Source organism: Pongo abelii, chromosome 23, assembly GCF_028885655.2.
Source record: "Pongo abelii isolate AG06213 chromosome 23, NHGRI_mPonAbe1-v2.0_pri, whole genome shotgun sequence".
Classification (NCBI taxonomy): Eukaryota; Metazoa; Chordata; class Mammalia; order Primates; family Hominidae; genus Pongo; species Pongo abelii.
This window is the reverse complement of record NC_085929.1, coordinates 46,512,187-46,535,566: the sequence shown is the minus strand read 5'-3', so window position 1 is coordinate 46,535,566 and position 23,380 is coordinate 46,512,187. Positions and strand designations below refer to the sequence as shown.

The 23,380-nt window shown below is 50.6% G+C and overlaps 1 protein-coding gene across 2 annotated transcripts in view; it reads right to left on the bottom strand.

Annotated features, from left to right (window-relative positions):
* Positions 1 to 9,486: 9,486 nt before the first annotated feature.
* FAM83F (family with sequence similarity 83 member F) overlaps positions 9,487 to 23,380 on the bottom strand; it is a 48,317-nt gene continuing 34,423 nt past the window's right edge. Inside the window, exons 5-6 of one of the 2 annotated variants that reach the window (XR_010139468.1) lie at positions 21,341 to 21,705; positions 19,979 to 20,349 (exon numbers count right to left, since the gene is read on the bottom strand). Coding sequence is in view for 1 of the 2 variants with exons in the window: in XM_002831162.4 (XP_002831208.1) it covers positions 21,656 to 21,705 (50 nt within the window). In the remaining variant the exon portion in view is untranslated. Of the gene's footprint in view, positions 21,706 to 23,380 lie in introns of both variants that reach the window. The other variant, XM_002831162.4, reaches the window with a different exon arrangement.

The window sequence follows — 23,380 nt, the reverse complement described above, 5'->3', positions numbered from 1 at the left end:
CAGAACAGGACTGGTGTCCTCATCAGCAATTTTGGAATCTATCTCACTGTGGCAAGACTTCCAACAGTGAGATCAAGTCCCAGAGGAGACAGTGAGGAGGTAGGCAAGGCTACCAGAAACTACAGGATAGGCTGGGTGCGGTGGCTCACGCCTGTAATCCCAGCACTTTGGGAGGCTGAGGCAGGTGGATCACCTGGTCAGGAGTTCAAGACCAGCCTGGCTAATATGGTGAAACCCCATCTTTACTAAAAATACAAAAATTAGCCAGGTGTGGTGGTGCGCACCTGTAGTCCTAGCTACTCAGGAGGCTGAGGCAGAAGAATTGCTTGAACCCAGGAGGCAGAGGTTGCAGTGAGCCGAGATCGCGCCACTACACTCCAGCCCGGGCAACAGAGCGAGACTCTGTCTCAAAAAAAAAACCAAAAACAAAAAAACTACAGGATGGCAATAAATAACAAAAGCAAAAGCCCAGACTTACAACACAGCCTACAAATATTTACTGGAAGTCTCCTGTATGCCTGACACTTGGCCAGGCTCTGGAGATACAGTGAACAAAACAGACATGGTCCTGAATCATGAATTGTGGTGAGAGCTATGAAAAAATAACAGGAGCTCTGCCAGTCTTAACTGAGGGTGGATGGGGGTAGTGGGACGAGAGCATAAAGGAGGACCTTTCTGAGGTGACAATTTAATCTGAACCTGAAGTTAGCTGGGTGAAAGCTAGTGGGGAGCAGAGCAAGGACAGCCCAAGCCAAGAGAGCGGTGCAGGTGTATACAAAAACAAAAGCCTTAAGGCCGGAAAAGGCTTGGGCAATTTGAGGAACTGAAAGAAGGACCTTGCAGTTAAGATGCTCAGAGAGGAGGGTGGGGTGTAAAAGAAGTGAGAGAAGGTTGGAGAGGCCAGAACACACAGAGCCTCATAGGATAAAAAGTAAAATCCCAAACCGGCCTGAGTGCAATGGGAAGTCATACAAGGGTTTTGACCACAAGGAAATGGTACAATCCTAAAGGGATTCTAAGGGCTCCAACTACCCATGCTCCTCTCAGGTCGCTGTATCCAGGCTGGCTTGGCAGCAAAGGGGCAGCAGCCAGTAGCGTAACTAAGTAGCAGGATTCCAGGTTTGAAATAACAGAGTTTATTATACGGCCCTCCAAATGCTCCAGGGTTGCAAATTTGAGAGGATGATGGCACCACTGAAAAACACTAATAATAACTATAATTAAAAATTATAGAATAATAATAACTAATAGAAACTAACAATAACTAACAGAAACTAATACTAATGGGAGGCATTACTTGACTTTCAACATACTGAGTACGAAGAAGTAGCAAAGAAAGAATGCCAGCCAGGCACGGTGGCTCATGCCTGTAATCTCAGCACTTTGGGAGGCTGAGGTGGGCAGATCACTTCAGGTCAGGAGTTCAAGATCAGCCTGGCCAACATGGTGAAACGCTGTCTCTACTAATAATACAAAAATTAGCCAGATGTGGTGGTGTGCGCCTGCAATCCCAGCTACTTGGGAGGCTAAGGCAGGAGAATCGCTTAAACCCGGAAGGCAGAGGTTGCAGTGAGCCGAAATCACACCACTGCACTCTAGCCTGGGTGACAAAGCGAGACTCCATCTCAAAAACAAAACAAAAAGAATGCCAGCAGGTAAATATGGATTTTGTTTTGGAGTATGGAAGAGAGGGGAGGCTAGCATATACAGAGGTGACAGTTAAGTCTCATAAATAACACTTATGAGGATTAGAAAAAGAGAAAAATAAAACAATAAAAGGAGCTCTTAGTAATTGACCTTAGTGTTTATCTCTGGGATAGAAGTCAGTAAAGGAATGATGCCCCAAAAGGTAAGAAGGAGGACAGTACGATGTTAGAAAAACTTAAGAAAAGGCAGAGTTAAGAAAGCTGACTGGGCACAGTGCCTCATCCGTGTCCTAGCACTTCGGGAGGCTGAGGTGGGGGTTCGAGACCAGCCTGGCCAACATGGTGAAATCCCTAAGGTCGGGAGTTTGAGACCAGCCTGGCGGGTCACTGTGTTAGCCACAATGGTCTCGATCTCTTGACCTCGTGATCCACCCACCTCGGCCTCCCAAAGTGCTGGGATTACAGGGGTTAGCCACCGCGCCCAGCCAGCAGTGTATAAATGTTTTAAATAAATGAACAAATGTTACCTTCTATTCTCTTTGTACTAAAAATACAAAAGTTAGCTGGGCATGGTGGTGCACGTCTATAATCCCAGCTACTTGGGAGGCTGAGGCAGGAGAATCGCTTGAACCCAGTGAAGTTGGGGGGGGGGGCAGCGGGGCAGAGGTTGTGGTGAGCCGAGATCATGCCACTTCACTCCAGCCTGGGTGACAGAGCGAAACGAAGGAACGAAGGAACGAAGGAACGAAGGAACGAAGGAACGAAGGAACGAAGGAGAAAAGAGAAAGCCGTGATCCAAAGGGATGGGACAAGGGAGTTTTTTTTGGAGTGATGGAACCGTCCTGATCCTGACTGTGTACATTCATGTGTAAACATTCACAGAACTGTAAACACACATAAAAAGTCAATATTACTGTATGTTATTTTTAAAAAAATGTTTAAAGGGATAGGAGTTGTCAAAAAGGATTGGTTGCTGCAGGGAGACAGAAAAGGATGAAACCTGAAAAGAGAGTTTTGGAATTTTTTTTTTTGAGACGGAGCCTCGCTCTGTTGCCCAGGCTGGAGTGCAGTGGTGCGATCTCAGGTCACTGCAGCCTCTGCCTCCTTGGTTCAAGCAATTCTCCTGAGTCAGGCTCCCGAGTAACTGGGACTACAGGCGTGCACCGCCACACCCGGCTAATTTTTTTGTATTTTTAGTAGAGACGGGGTTTCACCATATTGGCCAGGATGGTCTTGATCTCCTGACCTCGTGATCGCCTGCCTTGGCCTCCCAAAAGTGCTGGGATTACAGGCGTGAGCCACCACACCCGGCCAATGTGGGAAATTTACCCACTAGGTAATTGGCAACCTTGGAACAATCTGGCTGCAAAAGTTTAAAGAATGACCGTGTAGTGAATACGTGAAGAAAGAGAAGCAGCCAGCATAGACTGCTCTTTCAGAACTCTGGAAGTGAGAGGAACAGAAGCTCAAACATGATAGTAGAACAGAGAGATCCAGCAAACTGGCGGAATTTTCCAAGACCCCATGAGTTGCTCCATTTAAGTATTTTCTCAAAACGCGCATTTTGCACATAAGCTAGTCATTTTCTTATTGTCCTGTTAAACTGAAACTGCACAATTCAACGACTAACATGAATCCAAAATCTACATTTTGATTCTGCTCCTTAGAATCAAATGTTAGTTAGTCAACTAACATTTTCTGTGTTCCCACTATGTGCTAAGCACTGTGCTGGATAGAAAAATGAATAACGCTTAGTCCTTGGAAGAGCACACAATTTATCACAATACACAATAGCCTGGGACTGGAGCAGAGATCTGCACAAAGGGCTCTGAAAGCCTTGAACTCTGAACTAAAATGTATTTTTACAATCTTTATAAAAATTAAACAGGGAAGAAATAAGATGCACTTTTGCAAAAATGTTATTAATTTCCAAAAGCCAAGAATGAGCTTAATGTAAACCTTTTTTTTTGAGACTGAATTTCGCTCTTGTTTCCCAGATTGGAGGGCAATGGCACAATCTCGGCTCACTGCAACCTCCGCCTCCCGGGTTCACGCGATTCTCCTGCCTCAGTTTCCTGAGTAGCTGGGATTACAGGCACCCACCACCACACCCGGCTAATTTTTTGTATTTTTAGTAGAGACGGGGTTTCACCATGTTGGCCACACTGGTCTCGAACTCCTGACCTCAAGTGATCCACCTGCCTCGGTCTCCCAAAGTGCTGGGATTACAGGCATGAGCCACCGCGCCCAGCCTAATTTAAATTCTTAAGTTAGGTATGGGCAACCTAATCATCAGTGGTATTCTCCCTTTCTATTCCTCTCTACTTTTCAGTGCCCTTTCTCCCTCTGATAATTCAGGAAGGAGGCAAAATGAAACACACGTAGGCTCTTAAACCAGACAGACGTTGAGACTAAACCTATGCCCTTGAACTGCATAGCTGTGTGGCTCTTGGAGATCCCTTTTCTCATTCATAGAATAGTAACGATACCTACCCCACAGGCTTGGGGTAAGAATTAGGGGAAAAAATGTAAAAAGGCTGGCATAGAGTAAGCATACAATAAATGTTAGCTAATATTATTACTGCCATTTCAACAAGTGGTATTGCTCTGACTTTGAAACATTTTTAAGGCCAGGCGCGGTGGCTCACGCCTGTAATCCCAGCACTTTGGGAGGCCAAGGCGGGCGGATTATAAAGTCAGGAGATCGAGACCATCCTGGCTAACATGGTGAAACCCCGTCTCTACTAAAAATACAAAAAAATTAGCCGGGCGTGGTGGCAGGCGCCTGTAGTCCGAGCTACTAGGGAGGCTGAGGCAGGAGAATGGCGTGAACCCAGGAGGCGGAGCTTGCAGTGAGCCAAGATTGTGCCACTGCACTCCAACCTGGGCGACAGCGTGAGACTCTGTCTCAAAAAAAAAAAAAAAAAAAAAAAAAAAAAATGTAAGCGCTTCCATTTTAATGAGGGAAATTTTTTTTCAAGGGCATGACATTTATATGTTACCACAGAAAAGCAGCTATGGAATTCCTATCAGAAACCACTCTGCTCAAATAATGGTGTTTGGGATAAGCCCTTAATAATAGTCAAGAACTAAGAAAATATAAAAGTATTATTATCATCATCATCACCACGTCCCACGTGGGACAAGCCAGTCTGATTTGTGTTCTGGATATTGGTGACTGTGCCTTCGTGCAAGTGGGCACTACACAGCCCTCCCACTACCTGCCTACAGCAACGCCGCACGCTGTAGAGACAACGTGCTAAAAGTTCCGCTCTGTAAGAGGCATTTACACAACACTACCCAAAACACATCTGTACTTTCAAAGCCAAGATCACTGATGATTCTCCAAATCAAGAGAAACCTTATACTACTGAAATCTCCCACAGCGAAGAGAGAAGCAACCTCTATTAGTAAACTTTCACAAAATGCTAATGTGTATCATTTCTACACACTTTCTATATATACTTAACTGTTGGTGGGGGCACTAATGTTTTATTCACTGATTCTTGGCTTGTTTTATTCACTATGAAGAAATATCTTTGGCCAATTTTGTATAATTTTGCTTAAATTATAATACAAATGACCAACTTGAAATTCACCATCCTCTCGTTCAATCTCTAGCACTGACGCTAAAAAGTAATAAAACAGCCAAAACACATGAGAAAGCACGAACTTAAAGTCCCAGGCTGGTAACCTGAATTCCAAAGAATTCAGAATAAGCTGGTCCTTAAGGCGCTTGACTAGAGGTGACCGTTACTGGACGTCTTTAGCCACTACAGCGTGTCTCGCTGGATCGAATGTCCAGCCTACAGCCGAATAAACCGGTAGTCTGGAACTGAAGGGCACCGGACCACGGGAAGGTGTAAAAACACTCTCCGTGGCCCCTCGTTTCCTTGTCCAGAGTCTGAGCCGCCTCCCCAAGTGGCCGCACACGCAGGGCCCTGGCGAGGGGTGTGGAAAGCATTCACCCTGTCACGCAGGTCCTGCACACAGGCCGGAACGCTGCGCAGGGACCCGAGGATCCGAGGCCTGCCGCCTCCCTCTGCCACCGCCAGCCAGGGGCGGACGCGCCTCCGCGGGCCGGGAAGGTGTCCCCGCGCCGAGGCCCCCCGGAGACGGGAAGCGAACTCGACTCGGCCGGGCCAGCCCACCCGGAAGCCCTCCCCCAGCTCACACCTGCTGGCGCGTGACGCCCGGAGCCGCGCGCGCGCCCGCCCGTGCTTGCCCGGCCGTTCGGGGAGCCCCGGCCCGCGCGACGGACGTCGCCCCGAGTCCCTCCCCGCCCCTCGACTCAAATCTCGGCGGCGCCCGCTCCCGTGGAGCGCGCGCTCAGCGCCGCCGGCCGCACCAGCCCCGCGCGCGCTCACGCCCCCTCCCCGGCCCGCTCCCCGCCCCACGCGCGCTCCCTCGCGAGGACACGCACACGCCGCGCCTCCGCTCACCGCCCCGGGCCGCGCCGCGCGCCCCCGGGGGCGTCCTCGCCGACCCTCGGCCGCCCCGCTCTGTCCCGGCGGAGCGCGGGGGAGGGGAAGGACGGCGCGGCCGCCGCACCTCACTCACCGCCGAGCCGTGCCGGCTCCGAGTGCGCGGCGTTTCGCTGAGGCGAGGCGCGCAGTCCCCGCTTCTCCGGAGACTATGGAGGAGACGTCGTAGGGGGGACTGAGGGGCGCGGGGGTCACTCCCTCCCGTTTCGCCTTGCAGAAGCACGGGGACCCCAGAAACTAAAAACAAAATAAACAAACTTTCCCCTCCGCATCCCTCCCCCAAAACCACAACACAAACACTCGGGGGCCCGCCCAGAGCCCCACTCCATTGGCCGCAGGGAGGATGCTTCCGGCTCTCACTGGCTGGCTTTTGTGCCCGTCAAGCTGTCGTTCCGCCCCTCCAATTCCTCGTTGCTGCCTTCGCCCCTCATTGGTTAAGTGCTTCCCGTTTAACGAGCTAGGAGTGGCTGAGCTGCCTGAGCCAATCATGCGGGGACACACCCCCTCAGCATCCCAGAGGCCGCTTCCTCGGTCGAGGACCCAGAGAGACTCAGGGGAAACTAGAGCATGATGGCGGCCGAGGTCGCTTGGCGCAACCATCGTCTTTTTTCTTTATTTTTAGCTCATTAGTGCCTTGCCTCGGCGCTGTTTCCCTAACCTCCTCTCTCCATCCAGTACTGCCCTATAACGGAATCTATACGTGCCGGCTCCTTGATTTATTCCCTCCGAAGTGCTGAGTGTGGGCTGGTTGTGCGTCATTGGACTGTCAGGATGTCACTCCCCAGTCAAATCTTCAAGCTATTGGTGGAACAGCAGGAAAGCCTGTCCAGCAACAAGGGCTAACACCATTGGTTTGACTCCACTGTGTTATTTCCTGGCACCTTATTGGGCAAATAGGTGCGTCAGATCCGGATTCGCTCTGCTACGGTTAATTGTTTACTGGGGATTTGGGGTCAACTCTGGTTGTTTGCCCAGTAGTTGACGATAATAGTGACTCCCATGCCTATTTTGTGCCAAGAATTGGGCTGCTTTCTTCACAAACATTATCTGGTTAAACCTGGGAGTGATGCAGTATCCAGTTTTTATAGATGGGGAATTAAGGCTGGCGAGAGCTTAGAAAACTTGCCCAAGGTCATCCAGATACAAAGTCATTGGTGGGCCTGGAATCTGGTCCTGGGTCAAACTGCAGAGACTTCACTCTTTTTATTATGCTTTAGTGCCTCCACCTTAGACGATGTACTTGTCAGCCAACCCAGCATCTTAAAAACGTTTCACTTGGAACTCAAAAAAGTCTTCAGTCAGTTTCTGGAAGTGACTTTGTTGGGGACTTACTATGAGAGGTTGTCATTGCCTCCACCACATCTTTCTCCCCAGGACCCATTCCTCTCCCCTTTAAGTTAAGGTAGACATTTCTGCCATCCTTTTATGTGAAGCCTGCCCGCCACTCGCAAACCCTGACCAACCATCTACAACTCATTCTTTGGAGAGAGTCCTCAAGAGCTGGAAAACTAGGAGAAATCAACTCTAAAGAGACAGACAGAATAAATCGTCTTAGAAATGAATAATTTATTGCATGCAAAGAGAACAGCTCTTCAGCTCCTGGAAATCTTCCAGGATATTTGATGCTGAACAAGACGTGTGCTCCTGGCTGGTGGCCACTGGGTTCTTTCTCTGTAGCAGCATTCATCGAAGTGAATCCAACATTTCCGCCAGAGGAGGGCAGGATGCTTAGGACCCATTGCCAGTGAGCTTTTGCGACCGAAATGATCTCCAGGAGCACAATACTGGACTCTAGCCCACATTCCATCTTGGATAATTAACATTTTACCGTCCCAAATCCCCATCCCCTGTAGCTTCAGTGGGATCACCGCCCTTGTTTCGCTTCCTGATCCAAGCTGTTGTGTAACCTCCTTGGCACTGCTTTAATAATAAAACAACCATTGTAACATAGTAACAATGCTCAACACTTAGAGCCTTTCAGCAAATGAAGCCAAGGTATTTCATAAACGTCAATTAACAGTAAGTGGCATGTATTCCTAGGGCAACTGCAAGAAGGACAGAAGAAAGATCATCAAATTCTAATATAGGTTGTAAGAACGTGAATCCTTAAAATTGTATGCACATACCCCATATTAGCCTTCCAATATGGGGATTCTGAACTCAAAAACACAGTGAATAAGAAACATTCAGAATCTAAAATCTTCCTAACCTTCAAAGTTGGTTGCTTGGACTCCTATTTTAGCACTTAAGTTGGTGCTTGACTTTCTGGGTAATTGTTTGATACATTTCAGTTGTAAGTACCTTGAAGCAGATGATTTCTTTTTCATCTTTGTGTCCTTCACATTGTTCTGATCGTAAAAGGCCCCCAAATAAATACTCAGTAAATGTTTAGTGAGCATGTCAGGCACTTTACTAAGTTAGAAAGGCTATGCAGAAGAGTGATACACTCTCTCTTCCTTCAAGGACTTCAGTCTACTAGGGGTGTCCAGCAGATAAGCAGATAACCATGATGCAGTGCTGTGAGAAGGTGCCCTGGAAGCAAATGGTAGGGACATGGGACTCCATCTCAGGAGGGACAGAAATGGCTTCCTGGAAGAAGTGACACCTTCAAGGAGAACTAAAGAATGAGTTACGGTTAGCTAGGCAAGAGACTGGTGATGTGTGGTGACCTACAACATTTGTTCTCTGGTGGCAGGGAGCAGAATGGGAATATCCAGAGATGGCCAAAGCCTGTTCTTCTTAGAATCTTTGTCCATAAAGGCCTCAGCAATTTGTCCACTCCACCTCATTGTGCCTTCCCTCCCGGAGACAAAGCAAATGCCTGAAACCTTCTCCTATTTGCCCACTTGAGAATAGGAAAATAATTTCCAAATAAGATCGCCGTTTTTCTGATCATAAAAGTAACATTGAGGGCAGGCACATTGGCTTATGCTTGTAATCCCAGCACTTTGAGAGGCCAAGGCAGGAGGATTGCTTGAGGCCAGGAGCTTGAGAGTAGCTTGGGCAACACAGGCAGAGCCCATTTCTACAAAAAGAAAGAAAATAAATAGTTGCGCATGGTGGCCTGCGCATGGTGGCCTGCGCCTAGTCCCAGCTACTCGGGATGCTGAGGTGGGAGGATTGCTTGAGCCTGGGAGTTCAAGGCTGCAGTGAGCCACACCACTGCACTCCAGCCTGGGCAATAGAGCAAGACCCTGTCTCAAAAAAAAAAGTAACTGAGTAAATATAATGTTAACTCAATATTTAATATTCTATATTTCAGACAATACAGAAAGTTATAAAGTAAAAGCCCCCCATAGTCTGTTACATCCAGACATCGTTAAGGAGACTATCTTCCCAGACTCTTTTGTGAACAGACCCACAAATGAGTTTCTTCTTCCAACAAACAGTGGGATGTGGTTCAGGGTCTTTTCTGGGCTCTGACGGCTCTCATCACCCAGAACTGTGGCTTTGGATGGAACCTACCCTCGCTTTCTATACTTATAGGAAGGAAGCCAATCTGTCAGTCAAATATTTATTGTGGAGAAGATGGGTTTCAATTCCTGTCACAGCCAATGACAGGACTTTTGGGGCTTACTCAGCCTGGTGTGAATGTTGAGCCAATGAATGGGGTGAGGGTGTCTGCACTGTAGGGCTTACAGGCCTGCTTTGGTGCCTGTGGAATCAACTCATACCCTGAAAAGGCAGCCCAGGTCAGAGAATGCTATGCCAGGGTGCTCTCTTGTGCTCGCTCTCATTTCCTCTCTGCATGCTACTTGGGGAAAATATTTTTCTGTTTGTTTGTTCCAACCCACCCAGCTTTCAGAGTAAAAAGACTCGTTAAGCCCTGCACACTTGTATGCAGGCCAAGTGCACTATGTTCTTGGAGCGCTGTGCTATTCTTAGTGCTCTATATGTGGTGTTCTATACAGTTGGCTTTTTGCTGGAGGGGAAGGCAGATTTCATGAGTGATAGCTGCCTTGGCTGGCTACCAAAAGTGCTCTGAGCCATCTCAAGCAACAGGCCTTCCTTTTTTCCCTTGAGAGGTTGTGTTGTGATCCCTGCCCTTGGCTTGGACAAATTCCAAGGCAATGGGAATTTTTGTGAACAATTCTGCAATAACCCACAAGCTGGGGGAAGGGGGGATAGCAAGCTGGATCTGCTCCAGCTCTAATTTCTGTGGCACAGGAGAACTCCTTCCGCCCTTTGCACTGGCCCCTCATAGCTATGAAGAATTTGGAAGTGTTCATTAAGCATTCTCCAATTCTTGAAGCTTATAACAATGGGAAGATCCCTGTAAAGGAATCTGATCCAAAAGACAAGGGGACAGCTGACAGCTGATTCTGCTTGCTTGGGCAGTGGGTGTAGCCATTGCCAAAGACCAAGAGCAATGAGGCAGGGAAACTCTCTAGAGTGCTGATTACAGAGGACATGCTTATACGCATTTATTGCATGTCTGGGAGCATTTACTGTGCAACACATCCCTTTTGTCTGTCTCACCTTCTAAATCACCTATCATTTTTTATGACCACACTTCCTGAGAAGCTACTTAGTTAAGCAGCAAACACTGGACCCCCTCATGTGTGCTGGCCAATGCTAGACACACAGGAGGCGGCTCACAGGAGAACCAGGATTATGGTTAATAATAACTACCCTTTGGTGGACACTTGCTGTGTGTCATACATTGTACTGAGGGCTTTACGTGGATTATGGCTGTTAATCTTCACAACAACCATTGTTATCCACATTTTCTAGATAGGAAAATGGAGGCACTGAAGGGCTAACTAACCCATCGTTGAACCTAGGCAGTCTGACTCCAATGAGTAAGCTCTTGTCCACACTGCTACATTGCCTCTGGGATGTCTGACTTGGGAACCCCACAGTGCAGCTGGGGAGATGACCCGCCCTCAATGAACAGTTGTCCTCATAGTCTTTAGTATCTCAGCCCCATCCTCTTTACCCCCTATAAACTCAAGGAAAGAAATACACCTCTTTCCGGCTCAATTACTGCCTCTGATGGTCCTTCCTCCACGTCCCAACTGAGATCTGGCTTTTCTCCCACTCCCTTCAAATAGCTTCCTTCCCTTTCTTCTCTATTTTCTTATCCTAGCTTCTTAAATAATGGCCTGCGGCCATCTCCACCACCAGGAATGCTCTCTCGTTCTTTCTCTGAACCTGGCTTCTAGCCCTAACTCTACTGAAATTCATTTCTCTAAGCTCATCTATAACCTTTTTGTGGCCGAGATCCAAGAGACTATCTCAGTCCTTGTTTCCATGGCTTCACCAATACGTTTTACTCTGAGAATCTTTTCTTTGCTTCCCCAAATAGCCAGCTTTCCTCCTACCTCTACAACTGTTCATGCTCTTTTCCCTACCATCTCTTTCTCTAAGCTCCTTCAAAAGAGTCTGTCTGCACTTCTCTCCTTATGTTGTCTCTGGGGGCGTGCGATGCTCGCAGGACTCAGCGAGCTCAGCTGGGTCATTATCCTACTTTCACCTCTAAGATGAGAATTCCATCTCTCCATCTCCACCCTTCATTCTGCAGCTTGTTTGCTGCGTGACTTTTTGCAAGTCACACAAACTATCTAAGCTTCAGTTTCCTCATTTCTAAAATGAATATATTGAATCAGATTTGTTATTCTCCACCTAAGATAAGATAAAACCTAACATTTTAAACCACCTACCAGGCCAGGCGTAGTGGTTCACGCCTGTAATCCTACCAGCACTTTGGGAGGCAGAGGCAGGTGGATCATGGAAGTCAGAGGTTCAAGACCAGGCTGGTCAACATGGCAAAACCTCGTCTCTACTAAAAATACAAAAATTAGCCGGGCATGGTGGCACGCACCTGTAATCCCAGCTACTCGGGAGGCTGAGGCAGAACTGCTTCAACCCGGGAGGTGGAGGTTGCAGTGAGCTGAGATCGCGCCACTGCACTCAAGCTTGGGCAACAAAGGGAGACTCCATCTCAAATAAAAAAACTGCATACTATGCCAGGCAGGACTAAGTGGAAAATGAAAGCATGGGGTTCTGTGTTCACAGGTTGCATGCCATGAAGCCAGCTCTGGTACCAGCCTCTGCTCCAAGCATTGTATATGTATGAGCTTATTCAGTCCTCATAGCAACTTTCTGAGGTAGATACAGATGAAGAAAGTAAGGCAGAGATAGGTTAAGCAGTTGCCCAAGGTCAGTTTTTAATTGGTAGAATTGAGAAAAATAACACTTGCCTGTTGGGGCTGTTGTGAGACTCACAGGTGCAGGTACATAGGGAAGGCTGGTTCCCGTCCGGGGACCCCTCAGCCCGGCCATGCCCATTCTCCTGCAGAGAGTTTGTCCATGCGGTTTCTGCTGCCTACGATGCCCCTTCTTCCTCTGCCTGTCCCCAAGTCTACACGTTCTTCAAAGCTCAGTTCAAGCCCCTCCTCCTCCTCTGAGGGGTTTCTGCAGCTGAGGCAGGCCCACATCTCTCTTCCCCTGGCAGATTTCCTGAGCACCCGTGGTGAAGGCAGCCCCCTCCCCACCTTAGGAGCACTCGCTGGCCTTTGCATACTCCAGGCTCAGTAATAACCAATCCTACAAGGCCAGAGGAAAACCTTTTTTCTCCATATCCTTGGAGCAGCTTGCTGTAGACTGTCTCACCCACCAGACAGGAAGGCTTTGCCGGCAAAACCTATATTTGAGTTAGCTGAGTCTTCACTGTGTCCTCGATAATTGTGATTCTCATAATTCTCCTAAAAGAGTTCTGTCTAGGCTCTGGACCTTTCCCTGGAATGCCTTGCCTCATTGTCCCCTCCTTCATTCACTCCTCAGGTGTCGGCTCAGAGATTACTTCCTCCTCCAGGAAGCCTTCCCTGTTCTTCATCCCCAGGTTAAGTGCCTCCTCTGGGCTTCTATACCCGCTGTGCTTTCCCATCACAACACTTGCCTGCCAGTGTCCATCTTCCTAACCATGTTCTGAACATTTGAAGGTAAAGGCCAGGTCTGTCTTATCACAGTGCCTGGAACACAGTAAGTTCTCAATAAGTTCGTTTGAACAAATGAATGAACGAATTAATGAATGAAAAAATTAAACGTTGAGCAGGTGCAGTGGCTCACACCTGTAAGCCCAGCTACTTGGGAGGCTGAGGTGGGAGGATCGCTTGAGCCCAGGAGTTAGAGACCAGCCTAGGCAACATAGCAAGACCCCATCCCTAAGTTTTTTTTTTTTAATTAGCTGGGCAGGGTAGTGCATGCCTATAGTCCCAGCTACTTGGGAGGCTGAGGCGGGAGGATCACTTGAACCTAGGAGTTTGAGGTTGCAGTGAGTTATGATTATGTCACTGCACTCCAACCTGGCAACAGAGACCCCATCTCTTAAAAAAAAAAGTTGGTGAAAACTCTGGGCTCTGCAGGCATCTCAGCACAGGGCTGGGCACCTGATGGGTGCTTATGTAAATTTATGAAATGGGTGAGAACAACTCCAGAATTTCTGTTCAGAAGAAGGCTTAGTGGCAGCGGTCTGGTTGGAGGAGTGAGACTAATGAATTCCTCTTGACAGAACAATGACAAAGTAAACATGAGAGTTGAGAGTCCGTGTTGGGAGCGGAGGCATAAAGGAGAGGTGTCCTAGGCCAGAGGTCAGCAAGCCCGGGCTTGAGGACCAAATCCAGCCCATTGCCTGTTTTGGCACAGCCTGTGAGCTAAGACTGGTTTTTGCTTTTGTTTTTCTGTTTGTTTGTTTTTGAGATGGAGTCTACCTCTGTTGCCCAGGCTGAAGTGCAGTGGCATGATCTCAGCTCATTGCAACCTCTGCCTCCCAGGTTTCAGCAATTAAACCTCGGGAGGTTAAGCCTCCCAAGTAGCTGGGATTACAGGCGCCTGCCACCACACCAGGCTAATTTTTGTATTTTTAGTAGAGACAGGGTTTCACCACGTTGGCCAGGCTGGTTTTGAACTCCTGACCTCAGGTGATCCACCCACCTCGGCCTTCCAAAGTGCTGGGATCACAGACATGAGCCACCGCACCTGGCCGGTTTTTGCATTTTAAAAGAATATTACTACTTTGTGATACATGAAAATTATGAGATTCAGATTTCAGTATTCATAAGGTTTCACTGGAACATGGCCACACCTGCTTGTTTCTGTACTGTCTAGGGGTGCCTCAGTGCTATGACAGTAGCTCCAACAGACACACTGAATGTCTGCAAAGCCTACAGTATTCACTTTTTGGCCCGCTGCAGAAGGAGCTTGCAGATCCCTGCTTTCGCCGTCTAGCTGACCCAGGGGAGGAAGGATGCATGCTGCCAGCCAGCCACAAGGTGTCAGCCTCTCACCATGATGCTGCCAGCCGCGTGGGCCTCTCCAAGTTCTCCAAGGCTTCTCTCCAGGGCCACCTGTGCAGGACCAGGACTGTGGCCCCTAGACCCCGTCCCACCAGGCTATAGTCACTAGTGTGAAAGCCAAAGACATCAAGGCGGGGTGTGGAATCTACATGAGGAGTACAGGCCTGGCTTGGGAAGCCCCATGGCTTGGAGAAGGGTTGGCAGACTTCTTCGGACATGCTCTGTTTCTTTGACTTAGGTTTTATTTGTATTTTGTATACAAAAGATTCTCCAAACAAACTAAAATTGTTTATTTCACCACAAACTATCAATCCAGAAAGGTTGTGGGACTTTTGCACAACCAGATAAGACCACAGCCCTCTAAGGATGAACCTGCATGAGGGGAACACAGGTCCCTGCCAAGCAGAGTGGCTCCAAAATGGCATCTCTGGCAGGTTTTCTCTCCCTGTCTGTCGAAACCTGGGCCTTGGCCAGGTGTGGTAGCTAATGCCTGTAATCCCAACACTTTGGGAAGCCAAGGCAGAAGGATCGCTTGAAGCCAGGAGTTCAAGACTAGCTTGGGCAACATAGTGAGATCCCATCTCTATAAAAAAATATTAAAAATTAGGGCAGGAGTGTTGGTGCAAGCCACTACTACTACTAGATACTTGGGAAGCTGAGGATGGAAGATCTCAAGGAACTTATTGAGCCCAGGAGTTTGAGGCTGCAGGAAGCCATGATTACACCACTGCACTCCAGCCTGGGTGACAGAGCAAGATCATCTTAAAAAAGCAAAAAAAAAAAAAAAGAAAGAAAACAGCAAAAAGAAACCTGAACTCTGTAGCTTCCTTCAGGTGAATGAGCAGTTAGCCCTGTGTGCCAATGATTCAATATGAAAGTGGTAAATTTCACAGGGAAGCAAGGGGGAGGATCTAGGAGAGATCCCAAAAGGAAAATAAGCCACTGGAGGTCACACCCCCGGAGGCTCCTCCGATGCCTAGCTGTGTGCGTCAGCCCCTGTGCTAGGTGCTTCACGTGGTTACTCTGGAGAGTCGTCTTGAGATCATCCCCATCTGACACATGAAGAAACAGGAAAGTTTGGGGATGTGAAATTGCTTGCTGGGGTCATTAGCCTGTTCGGTGGCAGAGATAGGATTTCAGCCCTCGCCTGCCTGTTCTGAAGCCTGTCCTCTCTATGCCATGCGCCCCCGCCAAGGTCATGCAGGCGTACCACCTCAAAACCATGCCTTCCTCGCTCACCATGTATCCCCAGGCCGGGCACCCAGCAAATATCCACCGGATGAATAAATGGGTGCAGGCTCGCAAGCACTGCAGCGAACCTTTCCCTGTCCAGTCGCCTAACTTCCAAGACACTTCCCGGAAGAGATGAGGCAGGGAATCAAAGCTGCGAACAGGAAATAAGAATCATGACGCATGGTTTTCTGCACACAATGGGCTCTTTTCCCCTTGCTTGTGCCCACAGCACTGTGGGCACCGTGGACATACTGCCTGTTCTTGCCTTTTGCTCCTTTCCTCCCCCAGCTCCCACGTGCTTGCTGGCTTCCATGGCAGGCCCTAGCCCATCTCCTTCTATTACGTGGACATCTGCTCCTAAAGCTGCTTTTCAGTGGCTGCAGGCAATGCCCTAACTTCTAGCCATTTTTCTAAATGAAAACTTGTTTCCAGCCGGCTGTCACTGTGAAAATGCTCTAGGACGGTCCAGATAACCAGATTCTAGCTCTTCCTGTGACTCATTGGGTGACTTTGGACACATTTCCTCACCTTGGGCCCTCCTTTCTGTGCTAGCTTTTGAAAGGAAGCACGCAGACAGGGCCATCCTCGAGCAGCTAGAGGCCTGCAGGCCCAGTGCCACCTAGTCTGGACCACCCAGGAGATGAAGACCATGCACTTAGGACAGACGAAGAAAGGAGAAGCCTTCCTAGAGGAAAGGATTAGATCAGGAGGGACTTTTGATAAACCCAGTCCTTAAGAAATTAAATCACAGCAGAACCGCATTTGGCATATATGGTATTAGAAGTCAGGAATGAGACAGAAAGGGTCATGATCAATTCTAGAACCTCTATGACACCTCTTGTTTATTCAACTGGCTAATTCTCTGTACTGAATGGCAGTCAAGTCTTCAATCATTTAACAAATAGGTATTAAGCATATATTGTGGTTGCAGAGCTGAGCCAGGCAGGTGAGGCACCAGTGCTCACAAAGCCCGCTCTCCAGGCTCAGGAACCCCAAGGACAGATGGGTACCTATCGTGCCAGGCAGCAGCACATGGCATCTAGAAGCAGGGCTTTCCTCAGTCCCTAGTTGGGAGAGCAGAAGCTGCAAGGGGAAGGGCGAGAAGTCCAGGCCTGCCTAACTGTGCAAGGTCTCTGGGCTGATCTCACGGTTACTTAGCCCCAGAACATACTCATGGCTGTGCCTGCCCTTCTTGCCCTTCTCCTCACTCAACCTTGGACTGGCTCTGCTCACTGAGCTGGGGGTACCTGTTCTGCAGCAAACCTCCTGCCCCTGGAACAGCAGTGCAGACGATCAGCAGCAGCCACTAGGTCCTTTGGGCAGGGATGCAGGGGTGTGGCGCACCGCCAGATGAGAAATTGCATCCCTAGCGCATGGCAGGGCTAATTAGCTGCTAAGGGGGCTTTGTCAATGTTCACTGAGAATGTGGTCATGACAGGCAGGTAGCGATTCCTGCTTGGCCTGACTTGAGTGTTGAAGGCTCTCTGCTGTCAGCACTGGCTGCTTTTGGAGGTGGGTCCACCGCTGGGCACACACAGGTATGTGCAGTGGTACTGTCTGTGCAGGATGTAGCTGAGCCTGAAGGAAGAGGGACAGACTGGCAGGAAACCTGACAGGGAGCTGAGTGGAGTGAGGCAGATGTGTGTACATAAACACACCCGTCATGGGGAATATAAGGTGGTAAAGAACTAAGAAAGATAACCAGAACAGAAAGGAAAGATGCTACTGTGTCTCCCAGGAAGCAGCGTCTCAGGCAAGTCAGCCAACCTCTCTGGGCCAGGGTGCTGTGTCCAAGGTACCCAGGGCAGAGAGTGCATTGAAACACTTCGGAGAAGTGGCCTGTGCAGGCCACCAGGTCAGGACTGTGAGCAAAAGAGCCAGTGCTCTCAACGGGGGCACTTTTACCCCCCAGGGGACATGTGGTAACATCTGGAGACATTTTTGGTGGTCTCATCTGAAGGAGTGCTAGTGGCATTTAGTAGGCGGAAGCTAGGGATGTTGCTAAACGTACTATAATGCACAGGGCAGCCCCATCCCCAACAGAGGATTCTGCAGCTCCAAAGCATCACCACTGCCAAGACCCTGAGTTCAAGGAACAGGCTCAGACCTGCATTATCTGTGACGTGGGATCTGGGGAGAGTTGTGTGCCTCCTCATCTGAAAGATGGGGATAATGAACCTTAGCCAGGCTAGGCGTGGTGGCTCATGTCTGTAATCCCAGCAGTTTGGGAGGCCAAGGCAGGCGGATCACCTGAGGCCGGGAGTTTGAGATCAGCCTGACCAACATAGTGAAACCCCGTCTCTACTAAAAATACAAAAATTAGCTGGGTGTGGTGGCGCGTGCCTGTAATCTCAGCTACTCAGGAGGCTGAGGCCGGAGAATCACTTGAACCCAGGAGGTGGAGGTGGTAGTGAGCCAAGATGGTGCCACTGCACTACAGCCTGATCGACAGAGCAAGACACTGTCTCAAAAAACCCAAAACAATTACCTGCGTTTCTCATCATACGACTTTATGAGACCCACTCCCCCAATACACAGGAAAACTGTTACCTTTCTAAAGGGCTCTTTCTTGAGCTTTTCTTAGTTTGAAACCTTCATGTTACTAAAGCATCTAGCATGGTGACTGGCATATAGTTGGTGCTCAATAAATATGAAAAAGAGAAAAGCAATACAGTAGTAAACAAAAAAATAGCCCGGCCAGGTACGGTGGCCTGTAATCCCAGCACTTTGGGAGGCCGAGGTGGGTGGATCACAAGGTCAGGAGATCAACACCAACCTGGCTAACATGGTGAAACCCCGTCTCTACTAAAAATACAAAAAAATTAGCTGGGCGTGGTGGCGGGCGCCTGTAGACCCAGCTGCTCAGGAGGCTGAGGCAGGAGAATGGCGTGAACCTGGGAGGCGGAGCTTGCAGTGAGCCGAGATTGCTGTCACTGCACTCCAGCCTGGGCAACAGGGTGAGACTCTGTCTCAGAAAAAAAAAGAAAAAAAAAAAGAAATAGCCCACTTCCCCTCTTTGGCCAGTTTCTTCCATATCTCTGGGTCTCATTTTTTGCCTAGCCTTTCTATAAAGTTCTACACAGGCAGAGGGTAGTGATATTAACAGAGGCTATCTTGAAAGCCCTCAAGGGATCAGGGATAAGATTAAGGACAGGTAGCTAAGGAGATGGGAAGTTTTGCCAAATCCCAAGGGGCAGGCTCCCAGACCCATCCAGGAGTCCTGTGCTTTCTGCCCTTGTGGGGCAGAAGCAAGCGTGGCGGCCACACCAGGGGCTCAGCTCACTGGGAGGTTAGGCTTCCCAAAGAGCTGCACCAGCTGTGAACACTTACCCTACAGAAGCTGACTCAGAAAGTCAGACAGCAGCTTGGTGGTGGTGTGGGGTGGGGGGCAGTGAAGCCAGACCCCAGCCCCGAGAGTGCTGCCTTATCCTGTTCCTCCTAGAGCCCTTCCAATGTAACCAGCCTTGCGGAAGCTGCTGTGCAGGGACCAAGGGCATGATCCACCCTTGAACTTGCCATCCAACTGGGAGGGCCAGATGTACCCTTGAGATGTGATGAGTAAGAGACTGCTTCACAAAGTATGTGCAAGTGCTGGAACAGAGGGCAGGCGCACTCACAGCTGAGAAGCCAAGAGGCAGAACAGAGTGGGCCAGTGCCTAGGCAGACAGGCAAACATGAAGAGCTACATTTTGTGAGTTCAAGATCCTTGCCATCTCGGACTACAGTTTCTGTCTCAAGCCTTTTGGAGCGGGGGGCGGGGCGGGGGGCCCGACACCATCTTGTCCATACTGCTATAAGGATGAGGACACAGGCCAGCAGGGAGAGGCATCCTGCCTGGGCACTCCTGCCTTGTGCCTGGCCCTCTTCCCACTATGCCAACTTGCTTCCTAACATATGGTCTCCTCATCATTTCTACCAAGAAAGTGTGAAAAACCCCATCTTGGCACATGGAGAAACTGAGGCAGGAAGGCCTGGCTCAAGGCTGTGGTGACTTGGAGATTCCAATCAGGGATCCTCCTCCCAGATTAGATGTCAGGGCAGGGGAGGGACCTGGGTGTGCTTTGGGTCTAGAGGGGGTAAAGGGACAAAGCAGGGCCTGCTCTTCTGGCAGGGAGGCACAGATGCCCTTGGCTGACTTGCTTGGAGGCTGGTCCCTTCCCCAAGCTGCCTCCCTCATCCCTAGAGGCACCCACCCTCCACACCAAAGAGTGATCTCTTTGCCCCGTCGCAATTTACACATCTCATGTCCCATACCTTCAAGATGTCCCCCTCGAGCTGAGGTGTAACACCCCCACACCCCACCTCCCCCCTTTCTCCCTTCCCTCCCCTCCAGAATGAGCTCATGCCACACTGCCTGGCTTTGGTGCCTAAGGAAACACTTCCCAGAAGTATTTCATCTTCATAAAAGCTCAGGGAGGTGGGCCAGAGTCCCTTCTCCACACGCCCTAGAAGCCAGCCTTGGGATTAACAGAGAAGACCCTGGGGACAGGCTCACCCTTCCTTTCCCTTCCGCTCCCCACTGCCAGAGAGATCGCGTCTCCTCAATGGCTGCCACGTGTGGTCCCCACTTCCTGCTTCCTCAGAAGCAATGGCTGGCTCCCGCAGCCCAGCCAGAGTGGCCCCTTTTCTTGCTCTCACATCAGCTGCCTTGCAGACATCTGTACCCCTCCCCCAGGTGCTGGTAGTGTCCTAGTGTTTTTTAGAAGGAAAGAAAGAGGATGAGAGTTTGGTTCAGAGGTCAGAGGGCAAGAAAGTCTGCTGCCTGGCTCTTCCACAGGGCTCAGATTCCCCCATCGCCCTGCCCGCAGAGCCGGCTCACAGAGTCTGCAGTTTGGCAGTTTCTCCCAGGTCCATTCACAAACTCTCCTCGGCCCTCTCCAGTCACCCAAGTGGGGAAGGCAGAATGGAATTGCTTACTGGGTCTCCCAGCTCAGCCTCATGGCAATTAGGGTGACCTGCTCTGGTGAGGCACAGGCTCCTAAAAATGGCCTGACTCTTGCAGGAGGCAACGGCCAGTCTGGCCAAAGTGTAACCTCGAAGCCCTGGTTGGTGAAGGGGTCCGAGGACCCCGTTAGAGTTGAGGGAGAAAAGGCAAATGCTCCTGTCCTCAGGGCCCAGCCTCCCACACCCCCAATCCCCTCTCAGCCAAGCCCCCTCCCTGCCTTGGGCTGTAAACCAAAGTTTACTGAATGAGGGAAGGAGCAGTTCCAGGTAAAGGCCCTGTAAGGACCCCCATATAGGCCCGCAGCAGGCAGCAGCCGAGGAGGTCTGGACCACTCATGCCGAGACTGCCAGGACGGCACCGGGCAGGGGAAAAGAGACCTCAGCGTGAGCGCTCTCAGAACAGCAGTGTCAAATTCTGCCCCTCACTGCGGGAGGCCGCGGGATCTTCCCCTCATTCAAGTCTAGTTCAGGAGCCTGCAGGGACGGGGCCAGGAAGGCCACTGCAGCCAGTGCCCCTGCGGTTCCGGCTGCACCTTACACCTGGAGTTCAGAGGCTAGAGCAAGACTGGAACTCGGGATCCCAGGCTCAGGGCCCTGCCCTCTTCCCTTTTATTCCACCAATCTTGGGTGGGGAGTGGCGTGGGGAACCAGAAGCACCAGGAAGCCTGGGAAAGGAGAAGCCACTGCAGCTGCCCCAGACACCCCATCCCATTAAGGTTTAAAGAATGGCCCTCACCCCATCTGGCGATCAGTGGAGGGGGTGGGGCACAAAGGCGAGCAGACACTGGTCAAGCTTCCACTTCATGTAAACAAGGAGGCCGTGGCACTGACCCCCGCCCAGCCACCGACAGTCCGGTGGAGGCGTGTGAGTGAGATGCTTCGGACCCTCTCATTTGGGATCCAGGGTCCCTGAGGCCAGGACGGAGGCTGCAGGGCAGGAGGCCAGTTGGAGTCTGATGTGCAAACTGGTGCAGTGTGTGACCTGCGCTCTCCACGGCACGGGGCAGGGCAGGTGGGCATCCACACGTCCTGCCAACAACCATCCCGCAGCTCAGGAAATCACACAGTTGCTGGGCTTGGCAGAACTGGGACTTGTTTTACCTGCAGAGGCAAGGGACACAGGCGGGGAAGGAAGTAAGTGAAACGCTTGGTGGATTCAGCTTCAGTTCCTACGCTGTGTGCTGTCCACATCTCCAGTTGAGGGGCTGGGGTCACTGTCTCCCTCCCAAGCTGCTGATCTGGAAACCAAGTCAATAGGGCACCCGGGAAAGTAGAAGGGAAGATTCTGCCTGTCCCAGCAGCCTCGGCAGGAGCCCCACTGGGTGGGACATCAAGGTGACAGCCATCTCCTGACCAAAGAGGGGTAGGGGAAGGATCCAGGCTGCAGAATCAATGACAACAACCATCAAGTCCAAAGTCTTGGCTGCTCTGTCTACGGACTAGCCATTCTTTTGTTTCTTTACTTTTCTAATAAACTTGCTTTCTCACACACACACACACACACACACACACACACACACGTCTCGCCAAGAGGCCGCTCACTACCAGCTAAAACATGCAGCTCCACAGCCTGCAAAGTAAGACCGCGGTCCTTCTCTCTGGTTCCCCTCCCGGGCTGTCCCATTCTACCAACGAGGTACCCACAGCTCCCAGAGCCAGCCAGCGACAGTGCCAGGACCTGGCCTTCCCGGTCCAGTTCCAGCTCCTTCTGCCACAGGCCGCCTAGGCTGGAAGAAGGAAAGCTGGCGCCTGAGTAAAGGCTGGCGCTGGCCAAGAGCTGCCACCACGGGGTGGATCACACTGCTTAGGATGTGGCTTTGAAGGGAAGACGGAGAGGAACGCGCTGCCCGTAGGGAGGGAAGGGGTAGAGAAAGCTGACCCCCTCCCAGCCAGAGAAGCTGATTTCTCCTCTTCCCCAGGCCTCTACCATTCTTTCGCACTCTCTTTACAGTCCTGAGATGAGGCCTGCGGTTCCTTTGGCTGGATTCCTGCTCTCGGACCTCTGGAGGCAGGGCAGGGGAGTAGCGAGGCAGGCCTGACACCTGCAGGCCTGCGAGGTTTGGGGGGTTGGGGCGGGGAGCCCATGTCCTCGGAGCGCTGGCTGCCTTTCCCCAGGTGGAAGGCACTCGTGTTATTTCTTGCCAGTTCCCCTCCACACAGCAAGGGCTGCCTCCCTGGTGCTCACACAACCTTCCAGTATCACTTCAGCTGTGAATTTAATTAAGGCCATGTCTGCCTCCTCTCCTGGGCCATGAGCAGGACCCACTGAACAGAGCCCAACTTGGGGCCCTGCCCTGCCACACAGGCTGCTGCTCCGGCCCACTGCACTGTGAACCACCGCCTCGGGCCTCATCCATCCAGGCAGACTGAACGAGCTCTTTAGGACTGACCACAAATCCAGCTGCACCCTCATTAAGGGTGTTCCCCCACCCTTGGGCAGGAGGCTGCGCCCCAAGGGCTCCATGGCCAAGGCGCTGGGGGTCACCGTCTGCAGTGGGGCCGAGCACGTCTGGGGCAGCTCTGCTAGTGGGATGAAACGTGGCCGTCTTAGAGTCACTCGCTGCTGCAATGGACACATCCGTCCCCATTTCCCCCCATCAGCTGGTTTGATTTGCGTGGCCCACTAAGCAGATGTCACTTCCTCCCCAGAGGCAGCAGCATTTTGGAGGCAGGTAAGCAAATCAACCACCAGATCGTTAAACAGGGGAGGCGGTGTAGCTGGGGGTGGGATGGTGGGGGGTGGTGGTGGGGGTAGCTGCTTCCCAAGCCTGCACAC